General features: G+C 40.5%; 1 protein-coding gene across 1 annotated transcript in view; it reads right to left on the bottom strand.

Moving 5' to 3' along the window:
* Nucleotides 1–23,104, bottom strand: part of AHRR (aryl-hydrocarbon receptor repressor) — a 261,401-nt gene that overhangs the window by 51,382 nt on the left and 186,915 nt on the right. The window contains exon 5 of the mRNA XM_043978783.1: nucleotides 2,058–2,147. Coding sequence (XP_043834718.1) covers nucleotides 2,058–2,147 — 90 coding nt within the window. The remainder of the gene's footprint in view (nucleotides 1–2,057; nucleotides 2,148–23,104) is intronic.

Below are 23,104 nucleotides of genomic sequence, written 5' to 3'. Positions count from 1 at the left end.
ACTGGGGTGCATTCAAAAGGAAAAGGGAGGACCTTGCCTCATTTGAGGACAGTGGATTCTCATGGTAATAGGGAGCCAGTGGAGTTGGTGGAGTGATGGGAGAGGGAGGATTGACACGATCAGGATTTAGCTGTTTGGGGAGGATGAATTGGAGCAAGGAGAGATTTGAGACAGAGAGACCAAATAGGAAACTATGATGGTAGACCACCTAAGTCTCTGAGTATTTTCCTGCCTCGTTGCTATTAGGGTAAAAGAAACAGTGATTTAAAAGGTGAGGACTCAGGCCTTCTTCCACCAGAAGCCAAAATGAGCCCATGAATATGCACTTCTATTCTTTGTGTTTGTTCTATCCTACTCTTAGGTGAAGTAGTATTTGAGATAGCTATAACCTTGTGAGCTTTAAAGATCAGAATGATGAGCTCCCAGAGATCTTGTAACTGGAATCCATATCAGATTTGGGGGGCATATTCAGCCCAGCATTGAGGCTGTAAGGCCTCAATGACAACCTGAGGTCTCCAGGCTGGTGATAGCTGAGATGAAGACTCCTCTAGTAGCTGTACTACATTTGGAATTGAACCTGATTAGGGGGAGGCTACGGAGAAACTGCACTAAGTTTGAGTCTACTCTCCCCAGGGACCAAGTAGGGGGTAGTATGCCCCCAGGTATTGTGGGAGATTTTTATAACCTCTGTGTTTGTTATATCTTTATCCATTTTTAAGAGTCAACATGTTATTTGGGTAAATGGACTGGGTTGCTAATCACTGGCAGCTAATAATCATGGGGGGTGAGGTGGGGAGTAAGACACTAAAATTGGGAGGGGGGCTTCAATCAATGGCAGTGGATGAAAGCCACTTCCTGCCCTTCAGGGGTATACCTTATACCATGCAGAGAAGATATAGCTGGCCTTATTGGCAGAGAGTGAGGCCATTTTATTAGACACTTGACTCTCCTCTCTACTGTTCTGTATACACACTTGGTGCTCCATCTCTCATCTCCTTGCCTTTTCACTGGCTAGTGCACATGCACTCTCTTCCTCACTTCTGCCTCTTGGAATCTCTGATTTCCTTCAAGACTAAGTCAGGTGCTGGGGCAGCTAGGTGGCGCAGTGGATAAAGCACCAGCCCTGGATTCAGGAGGACCTGAGTTCAAATTTGGTCTCAGACACTTGATATTTACTAGCTGTGTGACCCTGGGCAAGTCACTTAACCCCAATTGCCTCACAAAAAAAAAATGACTTCATGAATTCTCTCCTGTCCCTCCCATTCCAACTCTACCCCATGCCCCTAGCTGCTAGGGCTCTCCTTCCCAAGCTTCTTTGTATTCACTTTGTGTAGTCTCTCTATGTTCCTATGTTGTCTATCCTTTTGGAATCCTCCTTGACGCAGGGAATGTTTCCATTTTGTTTTTGTATCACAAGTGCTTAGTACAGTGCCTGGCACAAAGTAAGCTCTTAATAAATGCTTATTAATAGATTGTCTGTCTTCTGACCACTAAATATATGATGTATGAAATTTCAACTGGCACATGAGCTACCCAGGATGGTTTTCTTTACCCTCCCTTCCCCAAATTCTGAGAAAAAAAGCAAATGTGTTAATGCCTTAGACACAGGAATTCTAAAAATGTCCCTTCTGGGGTCGATCCAAATCTTCTTGACAGACAGAATACATATGGGAATTGTAAGTAGGGGAGGAAACAAGGAAATTCTGCTAACTAATGCCATGGTCTTACCAATTATCTGGACTTGTAAAGTTAGTAGCCCCCTTTAAATGTTCCTGTGACACTCCCAAAAGGTCCTCTGAGAAAAACATATACTGAGAAAAATTCTCCTAGGAAGGAACTTAGCTGTACAGAAAGTATTTCATTTCAAGGAAATTCACAATGAGAAAATAAAGAATTTATTTTCAAATACGGAAAATAAAGAACTTATTTTCAAATACAGAATTCATTGCAGGGAGGTGGGAGGGGAGTCTCCAAAAAGCTTGAAACTATTAAACATTTGCAGAGTCAACCCTATCATTAATTTAAAAAATGGTGAGCATTGCTAAAAAGTTCTTTACCTGATGAAAGCCCAGGTAGTCCACAATTGTTGATGATGCATAAAATATCATTCCTTCCGCACTCACCACCAGAGCAAATCCATTAAGAGACTGGAAAAGAATGATAAATTTGAAATTATTTTAAACATCGGAAAATGCTACTGAATTCACCCTTAATTCAAGTCACATATTCTATTCCACTGTCAAATGTTGAGATTTCTACCTTCTACCTGCTTTTATATGCTGTCTCTTCTTTTTACCCACATAGCTACCATCTTCTTTCAGGCTCTCACTTAGACTAAAAAAATGCAACACCTTCCTAACTGACCTTCCTGCCTCAAATCTGCCCCCCCCCACTCCAATCCATCTTCCATTCAGCTGTGAAAGTGATTTTCCTGAAGTAGAGGTCAGACCAATTCACTCTACAAACTCCGATGGCTCCCTCTTACCTCCAGGATCAAACATAAAATCCTCTCTTGGGAATGTAAGACTCTTCATAACCTGGTCCCTTTCTTCCCTGCCCTTTCCTTTACTTCAGCTTTTTTTTCATACTTAAATATCTGGGTTTCTGTTTTTTGTTCCAGCACTTCTACACTTTCCTCCTCTCTTTGCATTCTATGACCCAGCTATCTGTGGCTTACTAGTTCCTTCAATACATCAATACATCAATCTATCACTCCACCTGCCATTTCAGTGTCTTTGATCAGGCTAACCCCGTGCCTGCAATGTTCTCCCTCTTCTCTTCTCTTGCTTCTTTCAAGGCTCAACTCAAATGATACCACAGGCAGGAGGCCTTCCTCTCTGAGATGACCTTCTGCCTGTTCTGTAAATACCTTACATGCACCTGGTTATCTTGATATTGCTTCCCCCATTATAATGTGAGCTCCTTGAAGTCAGGCATCAGGTTTTTGCCTTAAAAAAAAATCCCCAGTCCTGAGCACAATGCCCGCACATAGCCAACACTTAATAAATGCTGACTGGCTGAAATCCTGCAGAATGCAAAATGGCATCCATTTGTCTTTATGGAGAAACAATTTTCAATCATTTCTTTGGTATTATATTCATCAGCACCACCCACAAAATCATATTTCAACCCTAACCCATTAATAGGGAACATGGGAATTGGGGTGGAGCTCCACTTAGCTAAAGCCATCTGGATTTTTGCTAGTGAATGAAATTTATAAAAGACAACAGACAATGAAGTAAATGAAAATTTCACTTTCCCCTTGGTTGATTTTTCCTATTTATGTACTTTCTGCTCTAGGGAGTTGGGGTGGTGGTGGTGGTATTGTTTAACTGCAATATGCATTTTATGTAAACAGCAATCTACCAGAACCACACTTCCCTCTATTATACTTCAATAAATATTTTTTGTTGTTCAGTTGTTTCCCAGTCATGTCGAACTCTTCGTGAATTGGTGGATTTGTTTTTTGGCAAAGATAACGGAGTGGTTTGCTGTTTCCTTCTCCAATGGATTAGGGCAAAAAGAAGTTAAGTGACTTGCCCAGGGTCACACAGCTAGTGAGTATCTGGGACTGGATTTGAACTCATGAACAAGAGCCTTGCAGAGTCCAAGCCCAGTGCTCTAACCACTGTACCATCTAGTTGCCTCAAATAAATATAACTAATAATAATAACAACAACAATAACACATAATCAGAAGATCCGTGGTATTTTATAACCTATGCTTGTTTCAATGCTCCTGGGATCCTAATAAGTTTTATCATATCAGTAAACAGATCTTCTCTAGAGTGCTTTTCTTCTAAGGAAACTGTTACTAATCAAATACAAACAATACCACTTACAATATCCTTGTTAATTCTAGGAGAAAACAACATGGCTAATGTGGAAATATGTTTTGCATGACTTCATATGCGTAATGGGTATCATATTTCCTGTCTCCTCAATGGGTGGGGGGATGGGATAGAGGGAGTCGGAGAGAATGTGGAACTTAAAAATAAAATTTAAATTAAAAAAATTCCAAGAGAAAGCAAGTATTATAGTCATTATTTTATTGTTGGGTAACTTAAGTTACAAATGTATTTCATGCCTTGGATCACAGGGAAAGTCAACAGTGGGTCCAGCAAATTCATGCTAGGTCCCAGGGAAAAGCTGATGAAACACTCTTTCTACAGTTCAGTAGAGCCTATCAGAGGAGGTTCTTCCCTCGATGGGTTTTGTTTAATTGTTTTCCTTTGTTTCAAGGAGGGTTTGATGAAGCTGAGGGTGCATGGAGGGAAGAAGAAGAAGGAAAATTGGCGATTACCAAAAGATCAATAAAACCAAAAGACAAAAGAAGCAAAGATGGAGGCTACTTTGGAAAGCTGGGTTCTACTCCTTTAGTCCATGCTGACTTGCGGTTTCTCCACACCTGCTCTTTCTTGTAGCCACCCAGAACAGATGACTACATTGTACCTAGAGAGCTTTCTCCAAAGAAACTATGCTGTGGACTTAGTATTTTAGGTGAATACCATACCTTCTGTCCAGCACAGAGTGTTTGATTTTGGCTTCTCCAAGATTATTCGTTTTAAGGTACCTAGAGACCAAATAATTCACAATAATAATAGATACTGATGATAGCTACCATTTCTATAGTGCTTACTACATGCCATGCACTGTGCTAAGAGCTTTACAATGATCACCTCACTGGATCCAAACAACAATCCTTAAAGGGAGGTGCTATTATTACAATATCCCTAGGTTTCCTGATTAGGAAGCTTCTATTGTTTGCCTTTGCTTGTATAGTTGTGGCCTTGGGATCTATGAGAGATCAAATAAGCTTCCCACCTCCATGAACAGGTATGTTAGCGGGTGCCCTCTACTAGCTCTTTTCTTTTCTTTTTATTGTGGGGCAATGAGGGTAAAGTGACTTGTCCAGGGTCACACAGCTAGTAAGTGTCAAGTGATTGAGGCCAGCTTTGAACTCAGGTCCTCTTGAATCCAGGGCCGGTGCTTTAATCCACTGCACCACTTAGCTGCCCCTCCTTTAATAGCTCTTAATTTGAGTCACACTTGATCCTAATTTTGCTACACTCACTTTCCATGTTTGTGTACATGAGGTTGTTCTTTCCAGTATACTCTTTGTATGTATTATTTTCTTGGCTCTGCTTACTTCTTTCTATACCAGTCCAGGCAGATCTTTCCATCATTCTCTGTATTCCTCATAGTCATATTTTCTTATAAAACATTGACACTTTATTATGTCCACATGCCACAATTTGTTTAGCCATTCCCAATTCATGTACGTGGTAGGTGCTATTGTTATCCCCATTTTTACAGTTGAGGAAACTGAGGCGGACAGAAGTTTTGTGAATTGCCCAGTATCACACAGTTAATGACGGAGGCCTCATTTGAAATCATGTATTCCTGACTTCAAGACTAACAGTCCAATTTTACTCTCTGAAGGCTAGACAATGAAAGTCCGATAGTGACTAAACAGCTCCAAAGTTCACTTTTCCCAATTTGTAATTTCAAATCTCTTCCTTTCTGGCATAGAGATAACTAGGTATAGAAAGGACAGGAAGAAAACCAGCACAGGGGGGGGTTGAACTATTCATATGCAGATACAGCTAGCCTTAAGCCTCAGAGGGACCCAGGTAATCAAAGCTAAGCTCATTGCCCTATAATTTCTCAACTCTATTCTTGTCCCCTTTGAAAAATGGTACAACATACGCCTTTTCCCATTCCTTTAGTACCACCATCATTCTATATGATTTTTCCCTTTTCTTTTTTGGGAGCATTTTTAGTTTTATTGATGTATTTTGTTTTTATACTACATATATTTGCCACGCAACTAGGTGGTACAGTGGATAGAAGATTCATCTTCCTGAGTTAAAATATGGCCTCAGAAACTTATTAGCTGTGTGATCCATGACAAGTCACTTAACCTTGTTTGCCTCATTTTCTCATCTGGAATATAAAATGAGTTGGAGAAGGAAATGGCAAACCACTCCAGTATCTTTCCCAAGAAAACCCCAAATGGGGCCATGAAGAGTTGAACACAACTGAAAAACAATTGATTACAGATTGCTTTCATTTCATTAGACGTGACTTTTAACTAGGTAAAAAAATTAAATAAAACTCTACAATGAACATCTCATACAACATCTCATATCTGAATCACTTCCCTTCTATTTTGAAAAATGAAAAAGAACTATTTTCTCTCCTTCCCATCCCCCACTCCATTGGGGAAAAAAAGAAAAGGAAAAAAATCATTGCGACAAATATGCATAATCATATTCCCCTAACAGTTATATACCAATACATACATATGTTCATTCTCTTTCTCTCTCTTTCTCCCTACACACACCTACACACACACACACACACACACACACACACACACACCTATACACAAACACACACACACACACACACATTTATTCTATACCCCAAAACTACTGCCTCTCTGTAATGGTCAGTATGTTTTATCATTGTTCCATTGGTTCTTGCAGCTTTCAAAGTTGTTTTTACAGTGTTGTAATTGTAGAAATTACTTTCCTCGTTCTGTTGATTTCATATATCGTCAGTTTATAGAAGTCCTCAAAACTGTTCATTTTTATAATATTGATGTCCTAGTAAAAATTGTTCTTTGGGCTTTAAAATGACATGTGTCAGTTCTTTGAGTACTTGATGATGAAGCCAATTTGAGCTGGGGGACTTGAATTCATCTAGGGCAGCTAGGTATCCTTAATGTATCTTTAGCTATCTCCTTATTTATACTGAGCATCAACTCTCTTAGTCTTTTGTGTTGTTGTTGTTCTGTCTTTTCGAGTCCAAAGGTCATTTATTCTCTTTGGAGGAGGAAAAGAGAAGCCAAACAATAATGGAGCAGCTCTGTCCTCACTCTGTTGTCAACTGTCATCATCCCACCATTGGTGGCAAGGATTTCTTCTTGGATTCACCTCTTTTCCCCAATAAAGATAGCTTAAACAAACAAACAAAAAAGTCTCCCTTTGTTGTTTTTTAATTTTCCCCAAGAGCATCAACTCATTCTGAACCTTGAGTCTTCCCATATAATTTGTCTTCAACTTTTGTTACCTTCCTTTGCTTTTGTACTGGGTACACAAGAGTGTTTAGAGGGCGTATCGGTGGCTATTTCTTTCTGCTAAAGTGAAGGGGAAAACCATTGGTCATACATAGTACAAACTACGATGAAGCACCCTCTACACACACCTACATGTACAAGGTTTTTTAAATTTTAAGTTGGTTGGTAAATCCTGTTTACACATTCAGACAACTCCACTTTTCTCCTTCCCATTGGGATTATTTTCTTGTGTTTCTTCAGAATTTCATTCTTGAGAATTTTCCACTTTTCCCAAGCCAACTACCCTTTAGGAATTTTTGTCCATGGAGATGTAGGTGTGCCTACAAGGCTGTGCCAACATATCCTGTTGCATGAATTAGCTTTGATTCTTTCTTTCTCTTCTTCCCCTCAGGGGAAGTACTGGTCGCCAGAGGGTGCTATCCATCACACCCTTCTAGCCACAGCTATATATGGGATCCTACCTATACCTCCCCCAAATCCTTTGAAATCTACTGTACTAAAACCTAGTGTGAATGTCATACTATGCCCAATTTTCATCTCCTCTATTACAAAATTTCATTAGAGAGCAGTTACTTTCCCACAATGTTCTGATATTATCCTCCAAAATAATGAGTTTTTCCCTGTACGAAACAGATCCAAACTAGAAATTCCCAACTATTGGTTCCTCCAACTTTTGAGAGATGAAATGATCATTTACATAATCTGTTCTGGTTTTAGTAGAGCGAGAACGCCTATAGATGTCTGCATAATTGAAGTCCTTCATCAAAATGACAGTCCATCCCTCTCGGCTAGGCCTTTGGTCTATTTATAGAACTCTTTATCAGTTTCCTCATTTTGTCCAGGTGATCTGCAGTATATTCCAATGGCCAAATTCTCGGTTTATCCCTCTACTGATTTTCACTTAAATGTAATCCATTGTGCTCCCTCTGGTTGCTGGATTTTATCACATGAATAGTAGCTCTTCTTTCTAATGTTTCTTTCACTTCCCCATTTAACTTACTCTGTTTCTTTTCAGTAAGGTTTGCCTATCCAAAACCATATTCTAGTAATGATCTTGTCATACCAAGTCTCAATAATAACCATAAGGTTAACTATACCTCCATGTATCACAACTTCGAGTTCCTGCTGCTTGTTGCCTCAACTTTGGACATTTGAATAGAGATATTTGATGCCACAGATTTTGTTATTAGCTCCTTTAAAAAATTCTGTCTTGGGGCAGCTAGGTGGTGCAGTGGATAGAGCACCAGCCCTGGATTCAGGAAGACCTGAGTTCAAATCTGGCCTCAGACACTTAACACTTACTAGCTGTGTGACCCTGGGCAAGTCACTTAACCCTAATTGCCTCACCAAAAAAAAAAAAATTCTGTCTCCTGAGAACTTTTGGGTGTCTAAACTTCTATTCTTCTTCCTTCATTGTAGCTACTCTCTGTGGTACCTAAAAAGATGTGTATATAGATAGAAAGTCATATCCATATATGGATGGATATATATGTGTGTGTGTATACATGTATATATCTCTATCTATAACTATCTATCTATATCTATATCTATCTATCTATCTATATGGAGAGAGAGAGTTTTTCCCTTCTCCATCCTTTTCAGTTTAAAGTCCTTTTGATTACAATTGTAAGACAGCCTTTTTCAAGTATATTCCGTATCTGGCCAGGAGCCTGTGATTACAACATGTTAAACCTATGGTCAAGAAATCCGGAACCTATTTCTCAGACAACCTCTTCCTAAATTAGCTTTTCTCTTCTATATCCCTTGACCTCAATGAGAAGCAGTGTTGAAAACAGCAACTGTGCCCCTATGTTCTTCAGTTTCTTTATCAAGATGCCATCATTTTTGACAGTGCTTTCCTGGTTTTTTCTACCAACATGAATCACCAAAAGTGGGTAGTAGTCATATGTTTTGACAAGCTTTGGGATATTCTCTTATGTCCTGGGACACCACAGAATTCTGTGGCTATTGGATTGATAAATAGCTGCCTCATTAGGGAGTAACCAACCCCCATTCCTCTTCTGACACTGAATCGTCTGTCTTCTGATGGCACCAATGGCTCTATTTTATCATTGCCCAGAATCCCAGCATAAGTTTTATCCCTTAAATATCCAACTCCCTTCTCTTCAGGAAGAACCTCAAATTTCTTTCTTTTTTTTTTTTTTTTAGTGAGGCAATTGGGGTTAAGTGACTTGCCCAGGGTCACACAGCTAGTAAGTGTTAAGTGTCTGAGGTCAGATTTGAACTCAGGTACTCCTGACTCCAGGGCCAGTGCTCTATCCACTGCGCCACCTAGCTGCCCCTCTCATTCATTTTTTTATTTTTGTTTTTGTTTTTGTTTTGGGGTTTGTTTGGTTTTTTTGCAGGGCAATGGGGGTTAAGTGACTTGCCCAGGGTCACACAGCTAGTAAGTATCTGAGGCCAGATTTGAACTCAGTACTCCTGAATCCAGGGCTGGTGCTTTATCCGCTGCGCCACCTAGCCGCCCCCCTCAAATTTCTTTTTAAGTTGCAGCTACATAGTGCTTCTTCCCTTTTTTCTCTGTGTGACATTCTTCTACACACATTCCACACACACACACACACACACACACATTTATATATATGATTTTTGTTTATTTTGTTAAATATTTCCCAATTATATTTTTTGGGGGGGCAATGAGGGTTATGTGACTTGCCCAGGGTCACACAGCTAGTAAGTGTTGAGTGTCTGAGGCCAAATTTGAACTCAGGTCCTCCTGAATCCAGGCCCAGTGCTTTATCCACTGCACCACCTAACTGCTCCCCCTCCAACTACATTTTAATCTGGTTCTAGACCAGACTGCAGGAAGGGCCTTGCGTGTGACACCTTTGGTCTAGAAGACTTCAGCTCAAGTACCTAGACACATTGGGTGTGTAACCCTGGTCATTCACTTTCTGTTGCTGCTGTTTTAGGAATGCTTCCTCGTCCCTGATCATCTGAGATGTGAAGAGGTCTTTCTCAAGCCCTTTAACCTTCTCTTCTAGGAAGAAGACAAGCCTATATTTTGAACACTGATAGCAGTCATTTGGTTGTGGTAGGTAAAATACATACATATATACATGCAAACATATATACACACATACATATATATCATACACACACATATATAATATATATCATTATCCACTCCAAGCAAGTCACTGAAAAATCTTTCCTGCTTTCATTACTGATTCAAATTCTCACCCTTATCTTTCAAATGGCTTGAATATTTACAAATTACTTCCTAAATCCCTCCTAAAACCTTTATACCCTTTTATCACCTCAAAAATGTTCTAGCCACACAGAATTTCTGTTTTTTCCCCTCAGAACAACCCAACAGGCATATCAGTCTTCCCTCTTCTCTCACTAATATCCAATTTTGTTCTACCAATTGTTTTAACTCTACCACGTTGACTTAGAACAAATATGAATTTGGATCCATATAAAAAATCAACTCATTAGAGTATCTTGAAGTACTAACATGAACTGCAGTTATTTGTAAATCTGAATTCTTAAACAGTTCAGGGAAAATTCCATCTGGTCCCACTGCGTCAAATTTTTTATGAGTAGTAACTGGAAAATCCAGTGTGCTTTGCCTGGGTTTCTTCCAAGTGGGGCTATTGAGGAGTTTGTAAATATGTTTCAATCTTCCCCAGGAGGCTTTATTCTCAGAGGTATAATGTTTCTTAGAAAAAAATTCTATGAACCATTTGGGGTTTGTTTATTTGTTTGTGTCATTAACAAAAGCCCAAGTCTCCATGTTATGATAGTTAATAAAAAGACAGTCAACAAAAATGGAAAATCTAACCTAGTATTTGGAATAACTTTGGGAATACCATTATTTGTGAAAATTCCCCTAAAAGAAGAGGGATAACCTCTTCCCCCTATCTTTCAAGTCTTTCCTAAATGATCTAGAACTGGCAAAATAGGAAGGCACCTTTCTGTTGCTTAGGGACAAATAATTTTGTATGTATCTATTAGATATATATTATTAGAGCATTTTTTAAAGTGAGGCAATTGGGGTTAAGTGACTTGCCCAGGGTCACACAGCTAGTAAGTGTTAAGTGTCTGAGGCTGGATTTGAACTCAAGTCCTCTCGACTCCAGGGCCGGTGCTCTATACACTGTGCCACCTAGCAGCCCCTGAGCATTTTTTTTTTTTTGGTGAGGCAATTGGGGTTGACTTGCCCAGGGTCACACAGATAGTAAGTGTTAAGTGTCTGAGGCCAGATTTGAACTCAGGTCCTCCTGAACCCAGGGCCAGTGCTTTATTCACTGTGCCATCTAGCTGCCCCAGCAAACAAAGATCTCCCCTGCTAATTGGAAAAATTGAGGTATCGGTATCTTTAATTTCTAGAATCAGAGTTCCATGATTGTTACTAATCTTATAGGATGCTAAGACCTGCTAAGGAAAGAAATTTCATGACCATTACTGCTAGCCTGATTAAGAGTTTGCTTCAGCAAGATATATGTGGAGGTACTGAACAACACCTCTCTTCCAACAGCTATATGACCCATATATCTTTTCTTGCCCTGGGTTTAAAAAAGAGGGGGGGGAGATTCAAAACTGAGAAGGATATTTTAAAAATCCAGAATAAAGTTACCCCATAAGACATTAACTTTTAATTCTCCCTGCTCCCAAATAAGAGGAATGTCTCACACTGGCTGCCTGCATTTAGTAACCCATTCTCCACGCTGCAGAGTGACACAGTGAATAGAGAGCTGTCCTCAGAACCAAGACCACCTGGGCTCAGATGCACATTGGCTGTGTGACTTTCTCAGCGATAGAGGCAACTCTCCAACACTGCAAGTGAAGGTGTACTGGTTGAAGGAGTTGACTCACCTGGGAGTTCCCTCCACCAATGAAATCACAGATCCAGTGGCTATCCCCTATTTTCTATGGACACATCCCTCAAACAGCACCACAAATGAAAGCCGGTCCATTTTAAGCCCTAGGGATTCAGAAGCCAGGACGGGTGTGTCTAGGAGGATTTTGCAGCTCAATAATAGATGAGTGGCAAGAGTTGGTACTGACAGAACAAGGAGGTGGTAGGGACATCAGGGAAAGAGAAAGTCAATTTACTCAATAAGAAAGAACCCCAAATGTGATCTCATGCCATAATCTGCACATCTTGTGGTTTTAGCATAGCCTGAATTATTGAAGGTGGGCTACCAATGTCCCACCCATAGCCGAGGGAGGACAAGAGTGCATTTCAATGCCAGGCTAGGACCTGACAAGGTTTTTAGAGAGCAAGAAATGGAATCTGGCTATTTCCCCACAATGTTGAAATAAACTGCTGAAAAGGGAAGAATTCATTCTTGGTTATCTTGCATACGCTAAAGTCCAAAAAAGGTTTGACTGATAAAAGCCATTTTAAAAAACAAAAACAACCAGAGGGAGTTTGTTTTGTAGAGCCAACTTCTATCTAAAGGTCAGTCTGAATTTCAGGTGGCTCCTATTTCTGTAATGGTGTCAGTGAAGACGGGGTTAGGATTAGGCTAGAGTCAGGTTAAAGTTAGACACAAATTTAGGGTTAGGGTCAGAGGTGGGGAAGGAGGCAAATTTAGGGTGGGATAGAGTCAGAGGGTTAGATTTAGAGTTGAAGACATTTAGAGGTGGGGTTAGAGTCTTCTACTCTGGATACTGGGATAAGGGGAAATAAATTGTGTCTTTATCCTACCCGCCATCTCTCCGAGAATTTCTAGAGCTCCTACCTGTGCCTCAGTGGGGGCGAATGAATGTAAGATGTGGTACAGTGAAAAAAATGCTGCATTGGTAATCCCAGGACCTGGGTTCAAATTCTGATCTTATCACCCACTCCTTGTGTCACCAAGGTCAATTTGTTTAACCTCCCTAGGCCAGGGTTATCCTCCTATGTAAAATAAACTGGACACATCTGGCTAGATCTTAAAAGATCCCTTTCAATTCTGAATCTATGACCCAATATGAAGATCCCAAGGAAGTGTAAAGAAGAAAAGGACAAGATGGGTCCTTCTGAAGGTTCTTGTACACATTCCTAAGTCTCCTGAGTCAGCCCATTCCCATGATTTCCTCTGTAGTTGCAGTATGTCAGTGACCATGGGCAGCTATCCCCGAATGAACCCTCTCCCCAGCTCTTGGAGATAGATGGAGGGGTGCTCACAAGTCCTCTGGCATTCTGTCTTCTGGCTTTGTGGCTGCAGACTTTCCCAATTGGATGGGCTTACTACACCCTAATGACATTCGACCAACAATAGTTCAAAGACCGAAGAAATTTTCAAGGCTTGAGTACATAAAGCCTCTTCTTAAAAAAGATTTTATGAGATTAGTCACAACTAAAAACAACCTTAATTTTAACTCATAAGGGTGAAATGAAGAAAAAAGGCTATAAAATGCCATTTGGCAAGTCATATGGATTCAATGACAGAGTTGCTGATCCAGAATAATCTCAGCAAATGCTTTGAAACATGTGGGACCATCCTTTAAATATGCATCATGAACATTTGTTTGTTTTCTTTCCTTTTAAAAAAAAAAAAAACAACCTACATGATTTTCTTCCATTGTACATGGAAAATGAAATCACTTTTCCAAGTGGGGAAAAAAAAGTTTGGCCTCAAGCTTAAGGCTGAATGTTTATTTTTTTAAATAAAAAAACCCCACATCTATATTCAATTACAGAATGTCACGACAAGTTGCACCTGCCATTTAAACTAGTACAATCCAGTTGTCAGTTCAAAGCAAGTGCAATAGTGCCTCGGTGCCTAGCTTGGCTCTGATATAAGAATTATCAGCTTTGCCCATTCCTAGGCACTTGTAATTAATAATTGGGTTCTCTGGAGCCAGTAAAGGCAAATATTCTAAGGAAGATGGGACTTCCTTTGGCAAGAGCCTTTAAAGATAAAGGCAAGATCCTTTAAATATCCTGAGTTTTTTTCTAGTCCCATAACAGAAAATTAGCCAGTAAGTACTTCAAAGATATTTTTGTCAAGGTCATGGCATAGAAAAAAAAAAGAGGAAAAAAGGAACAATTCTAAACAACCTCTCTCTTATTGCTCTTCCTTGAAATAAAGGAAAATTCACTCGCATTTTGGTCCCTTGAGAGCTCATTGCCATGGTTACTAAAATACAACAGCCAAGGCCTGCAGCCATGCCTTGCTGTGAACAGCTTTTTTAGTCACGCAAGCCGGGCACTAATTTTCCAGGGTCAGTTGGCTTTCATATTATCTGGAACTGTTTCACTTAACAGTGTGCTGCTAGGGAGTGTGTGTGTGTGTGTGTGTGTGTGTGTGTGTGTGTGTGTGTGTGGTGTGTGGTGTGTGGTATGTGGTGTGTTGCATGAAGGGTGTGGTGTATGTATTCTAGTGATCAGAATAATTGGCTGTTTATGGATTCTGCAAATAGTAAACTCATCCTTGAGTTTCTTCCATAAGACCATCTACTTCAAAAGAATACTGGAAGCATTTAGTTGGCCATTTTTTATAGGATCAAAGAGATGGAAGAGAGGTTGGGAGCTTATAACTTGTACCTCCATCCCTAGGCAGGATGCAGCAAAGTCATACTGTTTGGGGAGTGGACTGTCAGAGGAAAAAGGTCCCAAACCTATTTTTTGGAAAACTGTTCCAAACTCTTACTGTCAGTTCTTCTTAATGACTAACCCCCTCATCATACAATTTAAATCTACTTTATTTGGTTCTCTCTTCAAGAGAGAAGAAGGTCAGCAGGCTACCAAATGATTCAATTAAATAAACATCCATTAAGCACCTGTTATGGGTGAGGCACTGTATACAAAAATACAAAGACAAAAACCAAAGGAACCCAAACACCCAAAACCGTTTCTCCTCTCAAAGAATTCCGGACTGGAGTGAGTGGTACAATATATACATCAAAAAGAAAACATAAAATAATCTGAGGGAGGAGAGAGTCCTGGGGAGGATCAAGGGAAGATTTCACAAGTGAGGCAACATTCGAACTAAAGCTTTGAAGGCAGATGGAAATTCCAAAAGGTGGAGACATTCTAGGCACCAATGGGCATCTATGCCAATGTACCCAAAGTAAGCAGGTATTGGACAAATGTTTAAGGAATAACTAGTAGTAGAATCATGCAACTAGAAAGTGTCTGAATCCAGCTTTGAACTCTGGTCTCCACGGTGGCACCTAGCTACAGTTATAAAGCACTTTAATGTTTGCAAAGCACTATATATACATTATCTCATTTCATGACTCTAAAGTTACAAAACCTGGTGACCGAAAGGGAGGTGGTACCCTTAACAGGTTTGGGAGAGCAACAGATTTACAGGGGAAGAAAATCAGTTCTACTCTAGACATCATAAGCCTGAGCTAGAGATAGGGCATCCAAGTGGAGATGTCCTGAGGGCAGTGGAGATCTGCAAGACTGTAGTTCCTCAGAGCCATTATGTAAATACTTTTCAGGCCCTTAATTACATCACTTCTCCAGATGGATCTATTTTCTCTATACAAGTGACTATGGAAAAGGTATGGAAAATTTATCTATTCCTCAATTCTTCTTCTGTGTCCAATCTTTAAATTGTGCTTCCCCTGAGTATGTCTTACCTGTCTACCCTCTATGGAGCGCTGCACTGGTAGCAGTAATATTCCAGAATTAAAAGACAAAATCTCTGTCACCTATAATCTCACATGTTAGTAGTTGCCTTTTGTGATCCCTTCTGGTTTTATGAATCACTCTTCTCAGTTGTGATGATCAGAACTAGGCAGAGTACCTGAGAAGTGTTGAGTATCTATTTCCTACTTCTTGGATTATGCTGCTATTTCCAAAATGTATACATGACATTCAAAGCAATTGATGAACAAAATGTACTGCAAGAAACCAACTTTTCAATATGACATAAGGATAAATATGATGTTTAACTTGAGAAATTTTGAATATGAACCAGCTTAAGACCTCCAAGAATATTCTTGACTCAGACTACAAATGTTTTGTGGTTTAGTGAAGTCAGAAGATCTGAGTTCAAATCCTAGCTCTGCTTCTCTTTGGATTTTGTTTTTTTTTCATTAGAAAATAAGGGAACTGGGGCAACTAGGTGGCACAGTGGATAAAGCACCAGCCCTGGATTCAGGAGGACCTGAGTTCAAATCTGGCCTCAGACACTTGACACTAGCTGTGTGGCCCTGGGCAAGTCACTTAACCCTCACTGCCCTGAAAAAACAAAAACAAAGAAAGAAAATAAAGGAACTAAAAAAAAAAATCAGGGAACTGAACAAGCTGACTCCCAAGGTCCCTTCCATCTCTCTGTTTATAATCTTTGATCCTCAGTTCCAAGATAAATAGTACCACTACCATGCACACAGCTATGACCAATAAACAAATGTTCTTTGTGGATAAAGAGGGAATGAATATCTCCCAGGCACGAAGGGATTAGTGATCTCCCTAACATTTCCTTTCCTGAATTGTCACATTTTTAATAGGGACACAATTAAAGAATCATAGATTGTCAGAGTTGGAAGAGAGCTCGGAGGCCTCGGGAATGCCTGTTCTGGTTCTCCAGGGTCTCCTTAAGGACTTTCAAGGAGGGAGAATCCACTATTTCCTGAAAGGTTAAGCAGTTTTCTTCCCCTTACAATCATCCTTTTTATAACTTTTTTCCCTTTCTCCTAGTTTTGCTTTCCAGGGCCAACAAGAACATCCCTCTTCCATAAGGGGGGTTCTTCAAATTGTTTGTTGTTGTCTGTTATCTGGTCATTTCAATCATGCCCAACTCTTTGTGATCCCATTTGGTGTTTTCTGGACAGAGACACTGGACTGGTTGGCCATTTCCCCTCTAATTCATTTTACAAATGAAGAACTGTGTCATGATCATAAGGATTATTATCCTGATTGTCCTTCTCTTGATGTTTTCCAACTTGTCAGCATCCTCCCTAAAAGGTAGTGTCTGGACCTGAACTAAATGAAAGATTTTATACAGGATCTGACTAAGATAAAATACAGTGACTCTCTCACTTCTTCTGCCCCGGATGCCGATGCCAGGCCTTCTTTTTTTTTTTTTTTGCGGGGCAATGGGGGTTAAGTGACTTGCCCAGGGTCACACAGCTAGTAAGTGTCAAGTGTCTGAGGCTGGATTTCAGGCCTTCTTAATAGAGCCTGAGATCACTTGTTATTTTGACAATAACTAATTCTAGTTTATCTTTTTCAGACAACCTGCTGTCCAGTCATGCTTCCTACAGCTTGTACTTAGGAAGGGAGTTTTTAAAATTCAAGGGTAAGACTTAATATGTATTTCTGTCCTTATCAACTGACATCTGCTATGAACACATGGTTGGGCTAGGCTAGCTTTACACTTTAGAATTCAGTTTTTAAATATTTCAGATCATAATTAAACATCTTCTATTCCCTCTCATTATACTCGCTATAATTCCCATGCATCACTCCTCTTGAGGAATGTCTATATATCCCCAATAACTTTCTGACTAGACAGCTGTAAAGATATAGTGATCTACCTTATTTTAGTATCTTCTACCTTACTGCTGTCTTCTCCAAAATGGCAGAGGATAACCCTAGAGACTCTCCAGGCACCTCTGAAAGGAGAGAAGCCAAGAGTGGCTCCTAAAATGTTAGTGTTGGTAGGGAAGGACCTTAGAAATCTTGGGCTATTATCATCAGGCTGTGCTCCTTCATCATCAACTCAACAAACTTGATGACTGTTGAACTGAAGGGTTATATCTCCCTTCCTGACAAAGCTCATCTACACCTTCAAAGATTAATGGATTGAAATCACATCATGAAATTATTGAGGCTTGGACCAGGAAGGGTGTGCTTTTGTTTTTGCTCACATAAATAAATAATTAAAAAAACAATCCATCATCACTTTGTAAGAAGCTAAACTTAATGATTTTGTATAAAAAATTGAGTAGGGGGAAGCTAGCTGGAGCAGTGGATAAAGCACCAACCCTGGATTCAGGAGGACCTGAGTTCAAATTCGGCCTCAGACACTTGATACTTACTAGCTGTGTGACCCCAGGCAAGTCACTTAACCCTCACTGCCCTGCAAAAATTGATGATAGATAGATAGATAGATAGATAGATTAAAAATTAGGAGTAGAATAGTCTTTTGAGAATAGTAGGCAATATTTTAAAAAATACCCCATACTCCCTTCTTTGATTGTTGACAGTCTACCATCCTTTAAGGCTTAGATCAAATGCCACCTCCTCCACGAAGTCTGTGATTTCCCAACTCCTCCTAGATGCAAATGTTATCTCTCATTTGATAGCAAGGAACTTTGTACTCATTATACCATCCAGTATATTTCAATTTGTATTATATTTATTTATGTACACGTTTTTATCACCCCCTGAGAGACAGAACAATGTTTTATTTATCTTCATATATCCCCCAAGGACATAGCTGGTGCTTAAGAAATGCCTGTTGAAAAAAAATGTTGAGTAGTAGTCAACTTTGGGATTGTCCTCACTAATGATGGGAAGCAAAATCACTGTGACCAATCAAGCCGGAGGAAGAGGAGTAAATGCACACCCTGAAGCCAACTGGGGTAAAAGGAGCTGAAGGGAACATTAGAAGTAGTGACTGACTGACTGTAGGGCTCTGTGGATTAGACTTCCTACCTTCCAGCTGGATCAGGGCCCTGGCTTCAAACCCTAGGGCAAGTTTTCCTGCCTAATAGAAGTATAGCCACAGCCCCAACCAGTCAGGTGGCATAGAAGAGAAGGGGGTGTGGTGTGTGGAGAGATGGCAGGAAAGGAAGCTCAAAATGTGCAAATAATCTACAATGCAGAAAATAGCTACGTGGCTAATTGGGAGTTGACTGTATATTTCTTTACCAGCAAATCAACTACAGTAATTCTGCATTCATGCACGATCTTGTGCAGCAATGAATTTCCTTTCTCTGAAACTTCTGAATAGAAACCACATCAAAAAGAGCTTCAGAACAATAGCTTTAACTCTAAGAACAAAAGGTAATAAAGTTTGGGATATCTCCTCATAGAAAGGTCAGAGGAGCCTGGAAAGACCGAATGAGTAGATTACAATCTGACTCTTTTGGGACCCAGAAGGGACGTCTGAAGAACCCAACTTGGAAAAAGACACAAAGCAAGACTAAGTGCCAAAAACACCAAGGCAGAACTGAACAACAATGGAGTCCTTGGGTGAAGAGCCACAGGACCTGGCCCCTGACTTTTGATAATACTTGGAAATACCCCAGACTCTAGAGAAAACTGTAGGCACCTTCTCTCCCTGGTTGGCCACTGCCCAGTTCCTCTCTTCTATTTCACCAACAAAGTTCTCAAAGGAAGTGACTTATTTATCCTTGATGCCTCCATTTTGTCACCACGTAGTCTGTCCTTAAACCCTGAAATCTGGTTTCTGTCCCTTCTATTTTACTAAAATATCTCTTCCCAAGGTTACCAGCAGCCTCCTCCTCTCCAAATCTGAAAGCTTTTTTTGTAAATAGTTCTCAAGCTCCTTGAGTTGGCTGGGACACTGAGCCATTCCTTCCCTCTGAATGTTCCCTCAGGTCGATAGCTTCCATAACACCCCCCTGTTCTGAGGCTTACACCACTAGATGCTGCTGCTCCTTGTCTTGTCTCTCTTTTTTTTCTTGCCTCTACTGCTCCCTAGGTTCAGTCCTCAGCTCATCTTCCTTGAAGGAGGAATTTACTAAGCAGCTAGTAGTGCAACAGGGGTATTCTGGGGCTAGGGGCAAGGGATAGGACCTGTGATTTCACTGATATAGAGGACATCATGGATGAGAAGATTCTCTCTACCAATGCATGCCTGCCCCTTCTTTGCTTTTAATGATCTGAGAGTTGCCAGAGCTTTAAGATATTTTAAGATAAGTGCCCAGGATTATAGGACGACAACCCCACACACACACCTCCAAAGTGAGATGTGATCCTAGGACACGTCTCTATGATCTGCTCCATGATGTCTATAATCTTAGGACACAAAGACAGAAACAAAACAATGTCCTCAGGGAGCTTACATTCCAATGGGGGAAAGTACTTGTGCATAAAAAAATAATATATAAAGTAATTTGGGGAGAAGAGAACATCAGCAGCAAGGTCAAACAGGATTTCTCTCTCAGAAAACTCATGGGGTGTCCCAATTTCCCCTATCGGGGCTGTGTTATCTCTTCAGCAGTGACCTCATCCTGCTTGCCTAGATAATTTACTTTGATTCTACACTTCCAAAACTGAACTCATCGGGGCAGCTAGATGGCACAGTGGTTAAAGCACCGGCCCTGGATTCAGGAGTACCTGAGTTCAAATCCGGCCTCAGACACTTAACACTTACTAGCTGTGTGACCCTGGGCAAGTCACTTAACCCCCATTGCCCCGCAAAAAAACAAACCAAAACAAAACAAAAAAAACAAAAAACAAAAACAAAACTGAACTCATCACTTTCCCCTGAAATCACATCCTTGTCTTCTTTCCTGTTTCTGTCAACAGTGAAACCAAAAACAAAAACTTTGGAGTCATCTTCGACTCTTCCTCTTTCACCTGCATTTCTAATCAACTGTCACATCCAACTAATTCTTGGGGATCTTTGTATTTGCAGTCATTATGTATACTGGTTGGTGTTTTCTTTGATTTACTTATCTCTATAGTTTATGAACTGGGGCTTTGGGTGGAGCCAGGCTCTACTCCCTGCTGTGTTTTGGCGTAAGGTGGTCAACCCTATTTGTTTTTACCCTGGGTTCCCTGAGTTTCTAAGTTGACCTTCAACTGTGGGAGTTAGGAGCCCCTTGGTCTTTGAGGTTCAGAGCAATGGATCTTCAGGGTCTTACTGATGATTTGGGATAGAGTATTAGGAATAGAGTATTAAGGACCTCAGAACCCTAAGGGGTTCTGAGCAATCTGGATCTGAGTGCTGGTCACTGCAAGGGCTCCACCATGGGGCTTGCTCAGGGGTGTCCGCCACTCTTAATGATTCCGGACACAGACTTGAAGACTCCTTGTGTCTTCCACCATAACTGACTGAGCTGGGAGGATGTATTAGGGTGCCGGTGGCTTTGCTGGGGGGGCCAAGGTGTCCTTTCCTATTACCCTAGGGGTTCTGGCTGACATCCTGTGCAGTGGTGGGGTGGAACATTTCACTTACTGTATTTTATCTTTGGATTTCTTGATGATTTTTCAGTCTGATGCAAATTTCAGCACTTTGCTAGCATAGGTATGTGACAGCTATCTTGGCTGGAAGTCAAGTCCAATTCATTCTTCCCTTGAAATACTCCTTACGTCCATTCCTTCTTTCCCTTTCTTCTTATCACCAGGTCTTTCTTATGTCCAAATGTTGGGACTTACTACAGTAGCCCAACAGGTCAATCCCTGCTCTTACCCATTGTGCATGCTGTTGCCAGATAAATCTTCCTAAAAAGTTAATTTCATCATATCACTCCAAAGCCTGAAAACCCACAATTGTTCTGTACTGTCCCTAGAATAGATTCTAGGTCCTCTCACCTGGAAATGAGACAATTTACCATTCAGCCTCAATTTACCTTTCGAACTTATCTCTGACTAGCCCCTAACACAAACTCTCTACTCCAACTACACCAGCCTCTTCAATGTCCTCTGAAAATGCTATTCATTTTTTTCCTCTCTCCTTTTACTCATGTAATGATCCTTGTATGAAATAGCTCCCTCTTCCTGCCCTATCGTCCAATCTATGTATCCAGTTCAAATCCTACCTTCTCCATGATGCTTTTCTAGATCATTCCAATGCATCGTGATCTTGCAGCTCCTCTTAATGACTACTGCACTTAATGGTAGTATAACTTCTTCATACGTAATCACAAAAGACTTTGGTTGTTATTGTTGTTTAAGACACAACCAAGGGGCAGCTAGGTTGCACAGTGGATAGAGCACCAGCCCTGGAGTCAGGAGGACCTGAGTTCAAATCCAGCCTCAGACACTTAACACTTACTAGCTGTGTGACCCTGGGCAAGTCACTTAACCCCAACTGCTAGAGTAATGTGAAGAACTTTAAAAGCCAAATAGTTTGTATTTTTCCTAAAGGCAAAAAGGAGGCTTGGAGTTTACTGAATAGGGTTGTGACATGGTCAGACCTGTGCTTAAGGAAGCTGTGTGGAGGATGGATTGTTGAGGGGAGAGGCTTGAGGCTGGGAAACCAAATGGGAGGCCATTTCAATAGCTTTGTGTTCTGAAACTTTTAAGAGAGTTTGGTCAGGGTGCACTCATAGGTTAAGGTACTTGTCCAGGGCCACACAGCTTCTGTATCTGAATTTGAACTCAGGTCCTCCTGACTCCAGGGCCTTTGTTCTAGCCACTGAGTCACCCACCTGCCCCTTCATAACCCTTTTAAGAATAATTTTAGATAGGACAAGATGAGAAAGCAAACATCATCAACAAAAACTCATTAAGAACCAACTGGGAAACAAACTGTTGCCTCTGAATCCAGGCACCTTGGCACATTTTTTCTGCTCCTTTGCTAACAATCATATGGAAGGAAGTTCAACATAATAAATAGGGTTTACTTTGGGGTTTATTCCAAGGATCGAAAAGATTCCACTCTAGTCCTATTCTGAATTGTTGGGGCATTTTCAGTTCTCTAGAATTTCTTAGGAATTTTCAATGGGGTTTCTATGGAACTATGCTGAAATAATCATATTGATTTTTTAAAAAGCATCCCACCAGTCCAATTTGATGTTTATTGAGTGTCCACATGGCAGCTGGTACTTAACAGAGCATAGAAGGCAGGGTCCAAACTTTGTTTATGTAACACCCCAAAGCAGGGAACCTCTGCACAGCCAACAAAAGCAGTAATTAGAACAAGGCAACCCTGAATAATCATTTCCTGGTGTGGAGACTATTGCTCACAAATAGAATCACAATGATCATCATTCCTGCTTGCACAATCTTAAACCTGGAAATGGTGGTGAGTGTTTCATCTGGGAAGATTTTTCATATTTGCCCAATTATATCAACTCCTTTGCTTGGACAGCAAACATCTCTTTGTTGGTCACAGTTTATAGCATCTAGAGCTAAGAGACCTAAGAGATCATTTTGTCCAGCTTCCTAATTTAAGGAATAAGGCAA

The sequence above is a fragment of the Dromiciops gliroides genome, chromosome 1, assembly GCF_019393635.1.
Source record: "Dromiciops gliroides isolate mDroGli1 chromosome 1, mDroGli1.pri, whole genome shotgun sequence".
Classification (NCBI taxonomy): Eukaryota; Metazoa; Chordata; class Mammalia; order Microbiotheria; family Microbiotheriidae; genus Dromiciops; species Dromiciops gliroides.
The sequence above is the reverse complement of the archived record's forward strand: the minus strand, read 5'-3'. Positions and strand labels throughout refer to the sequence as shown.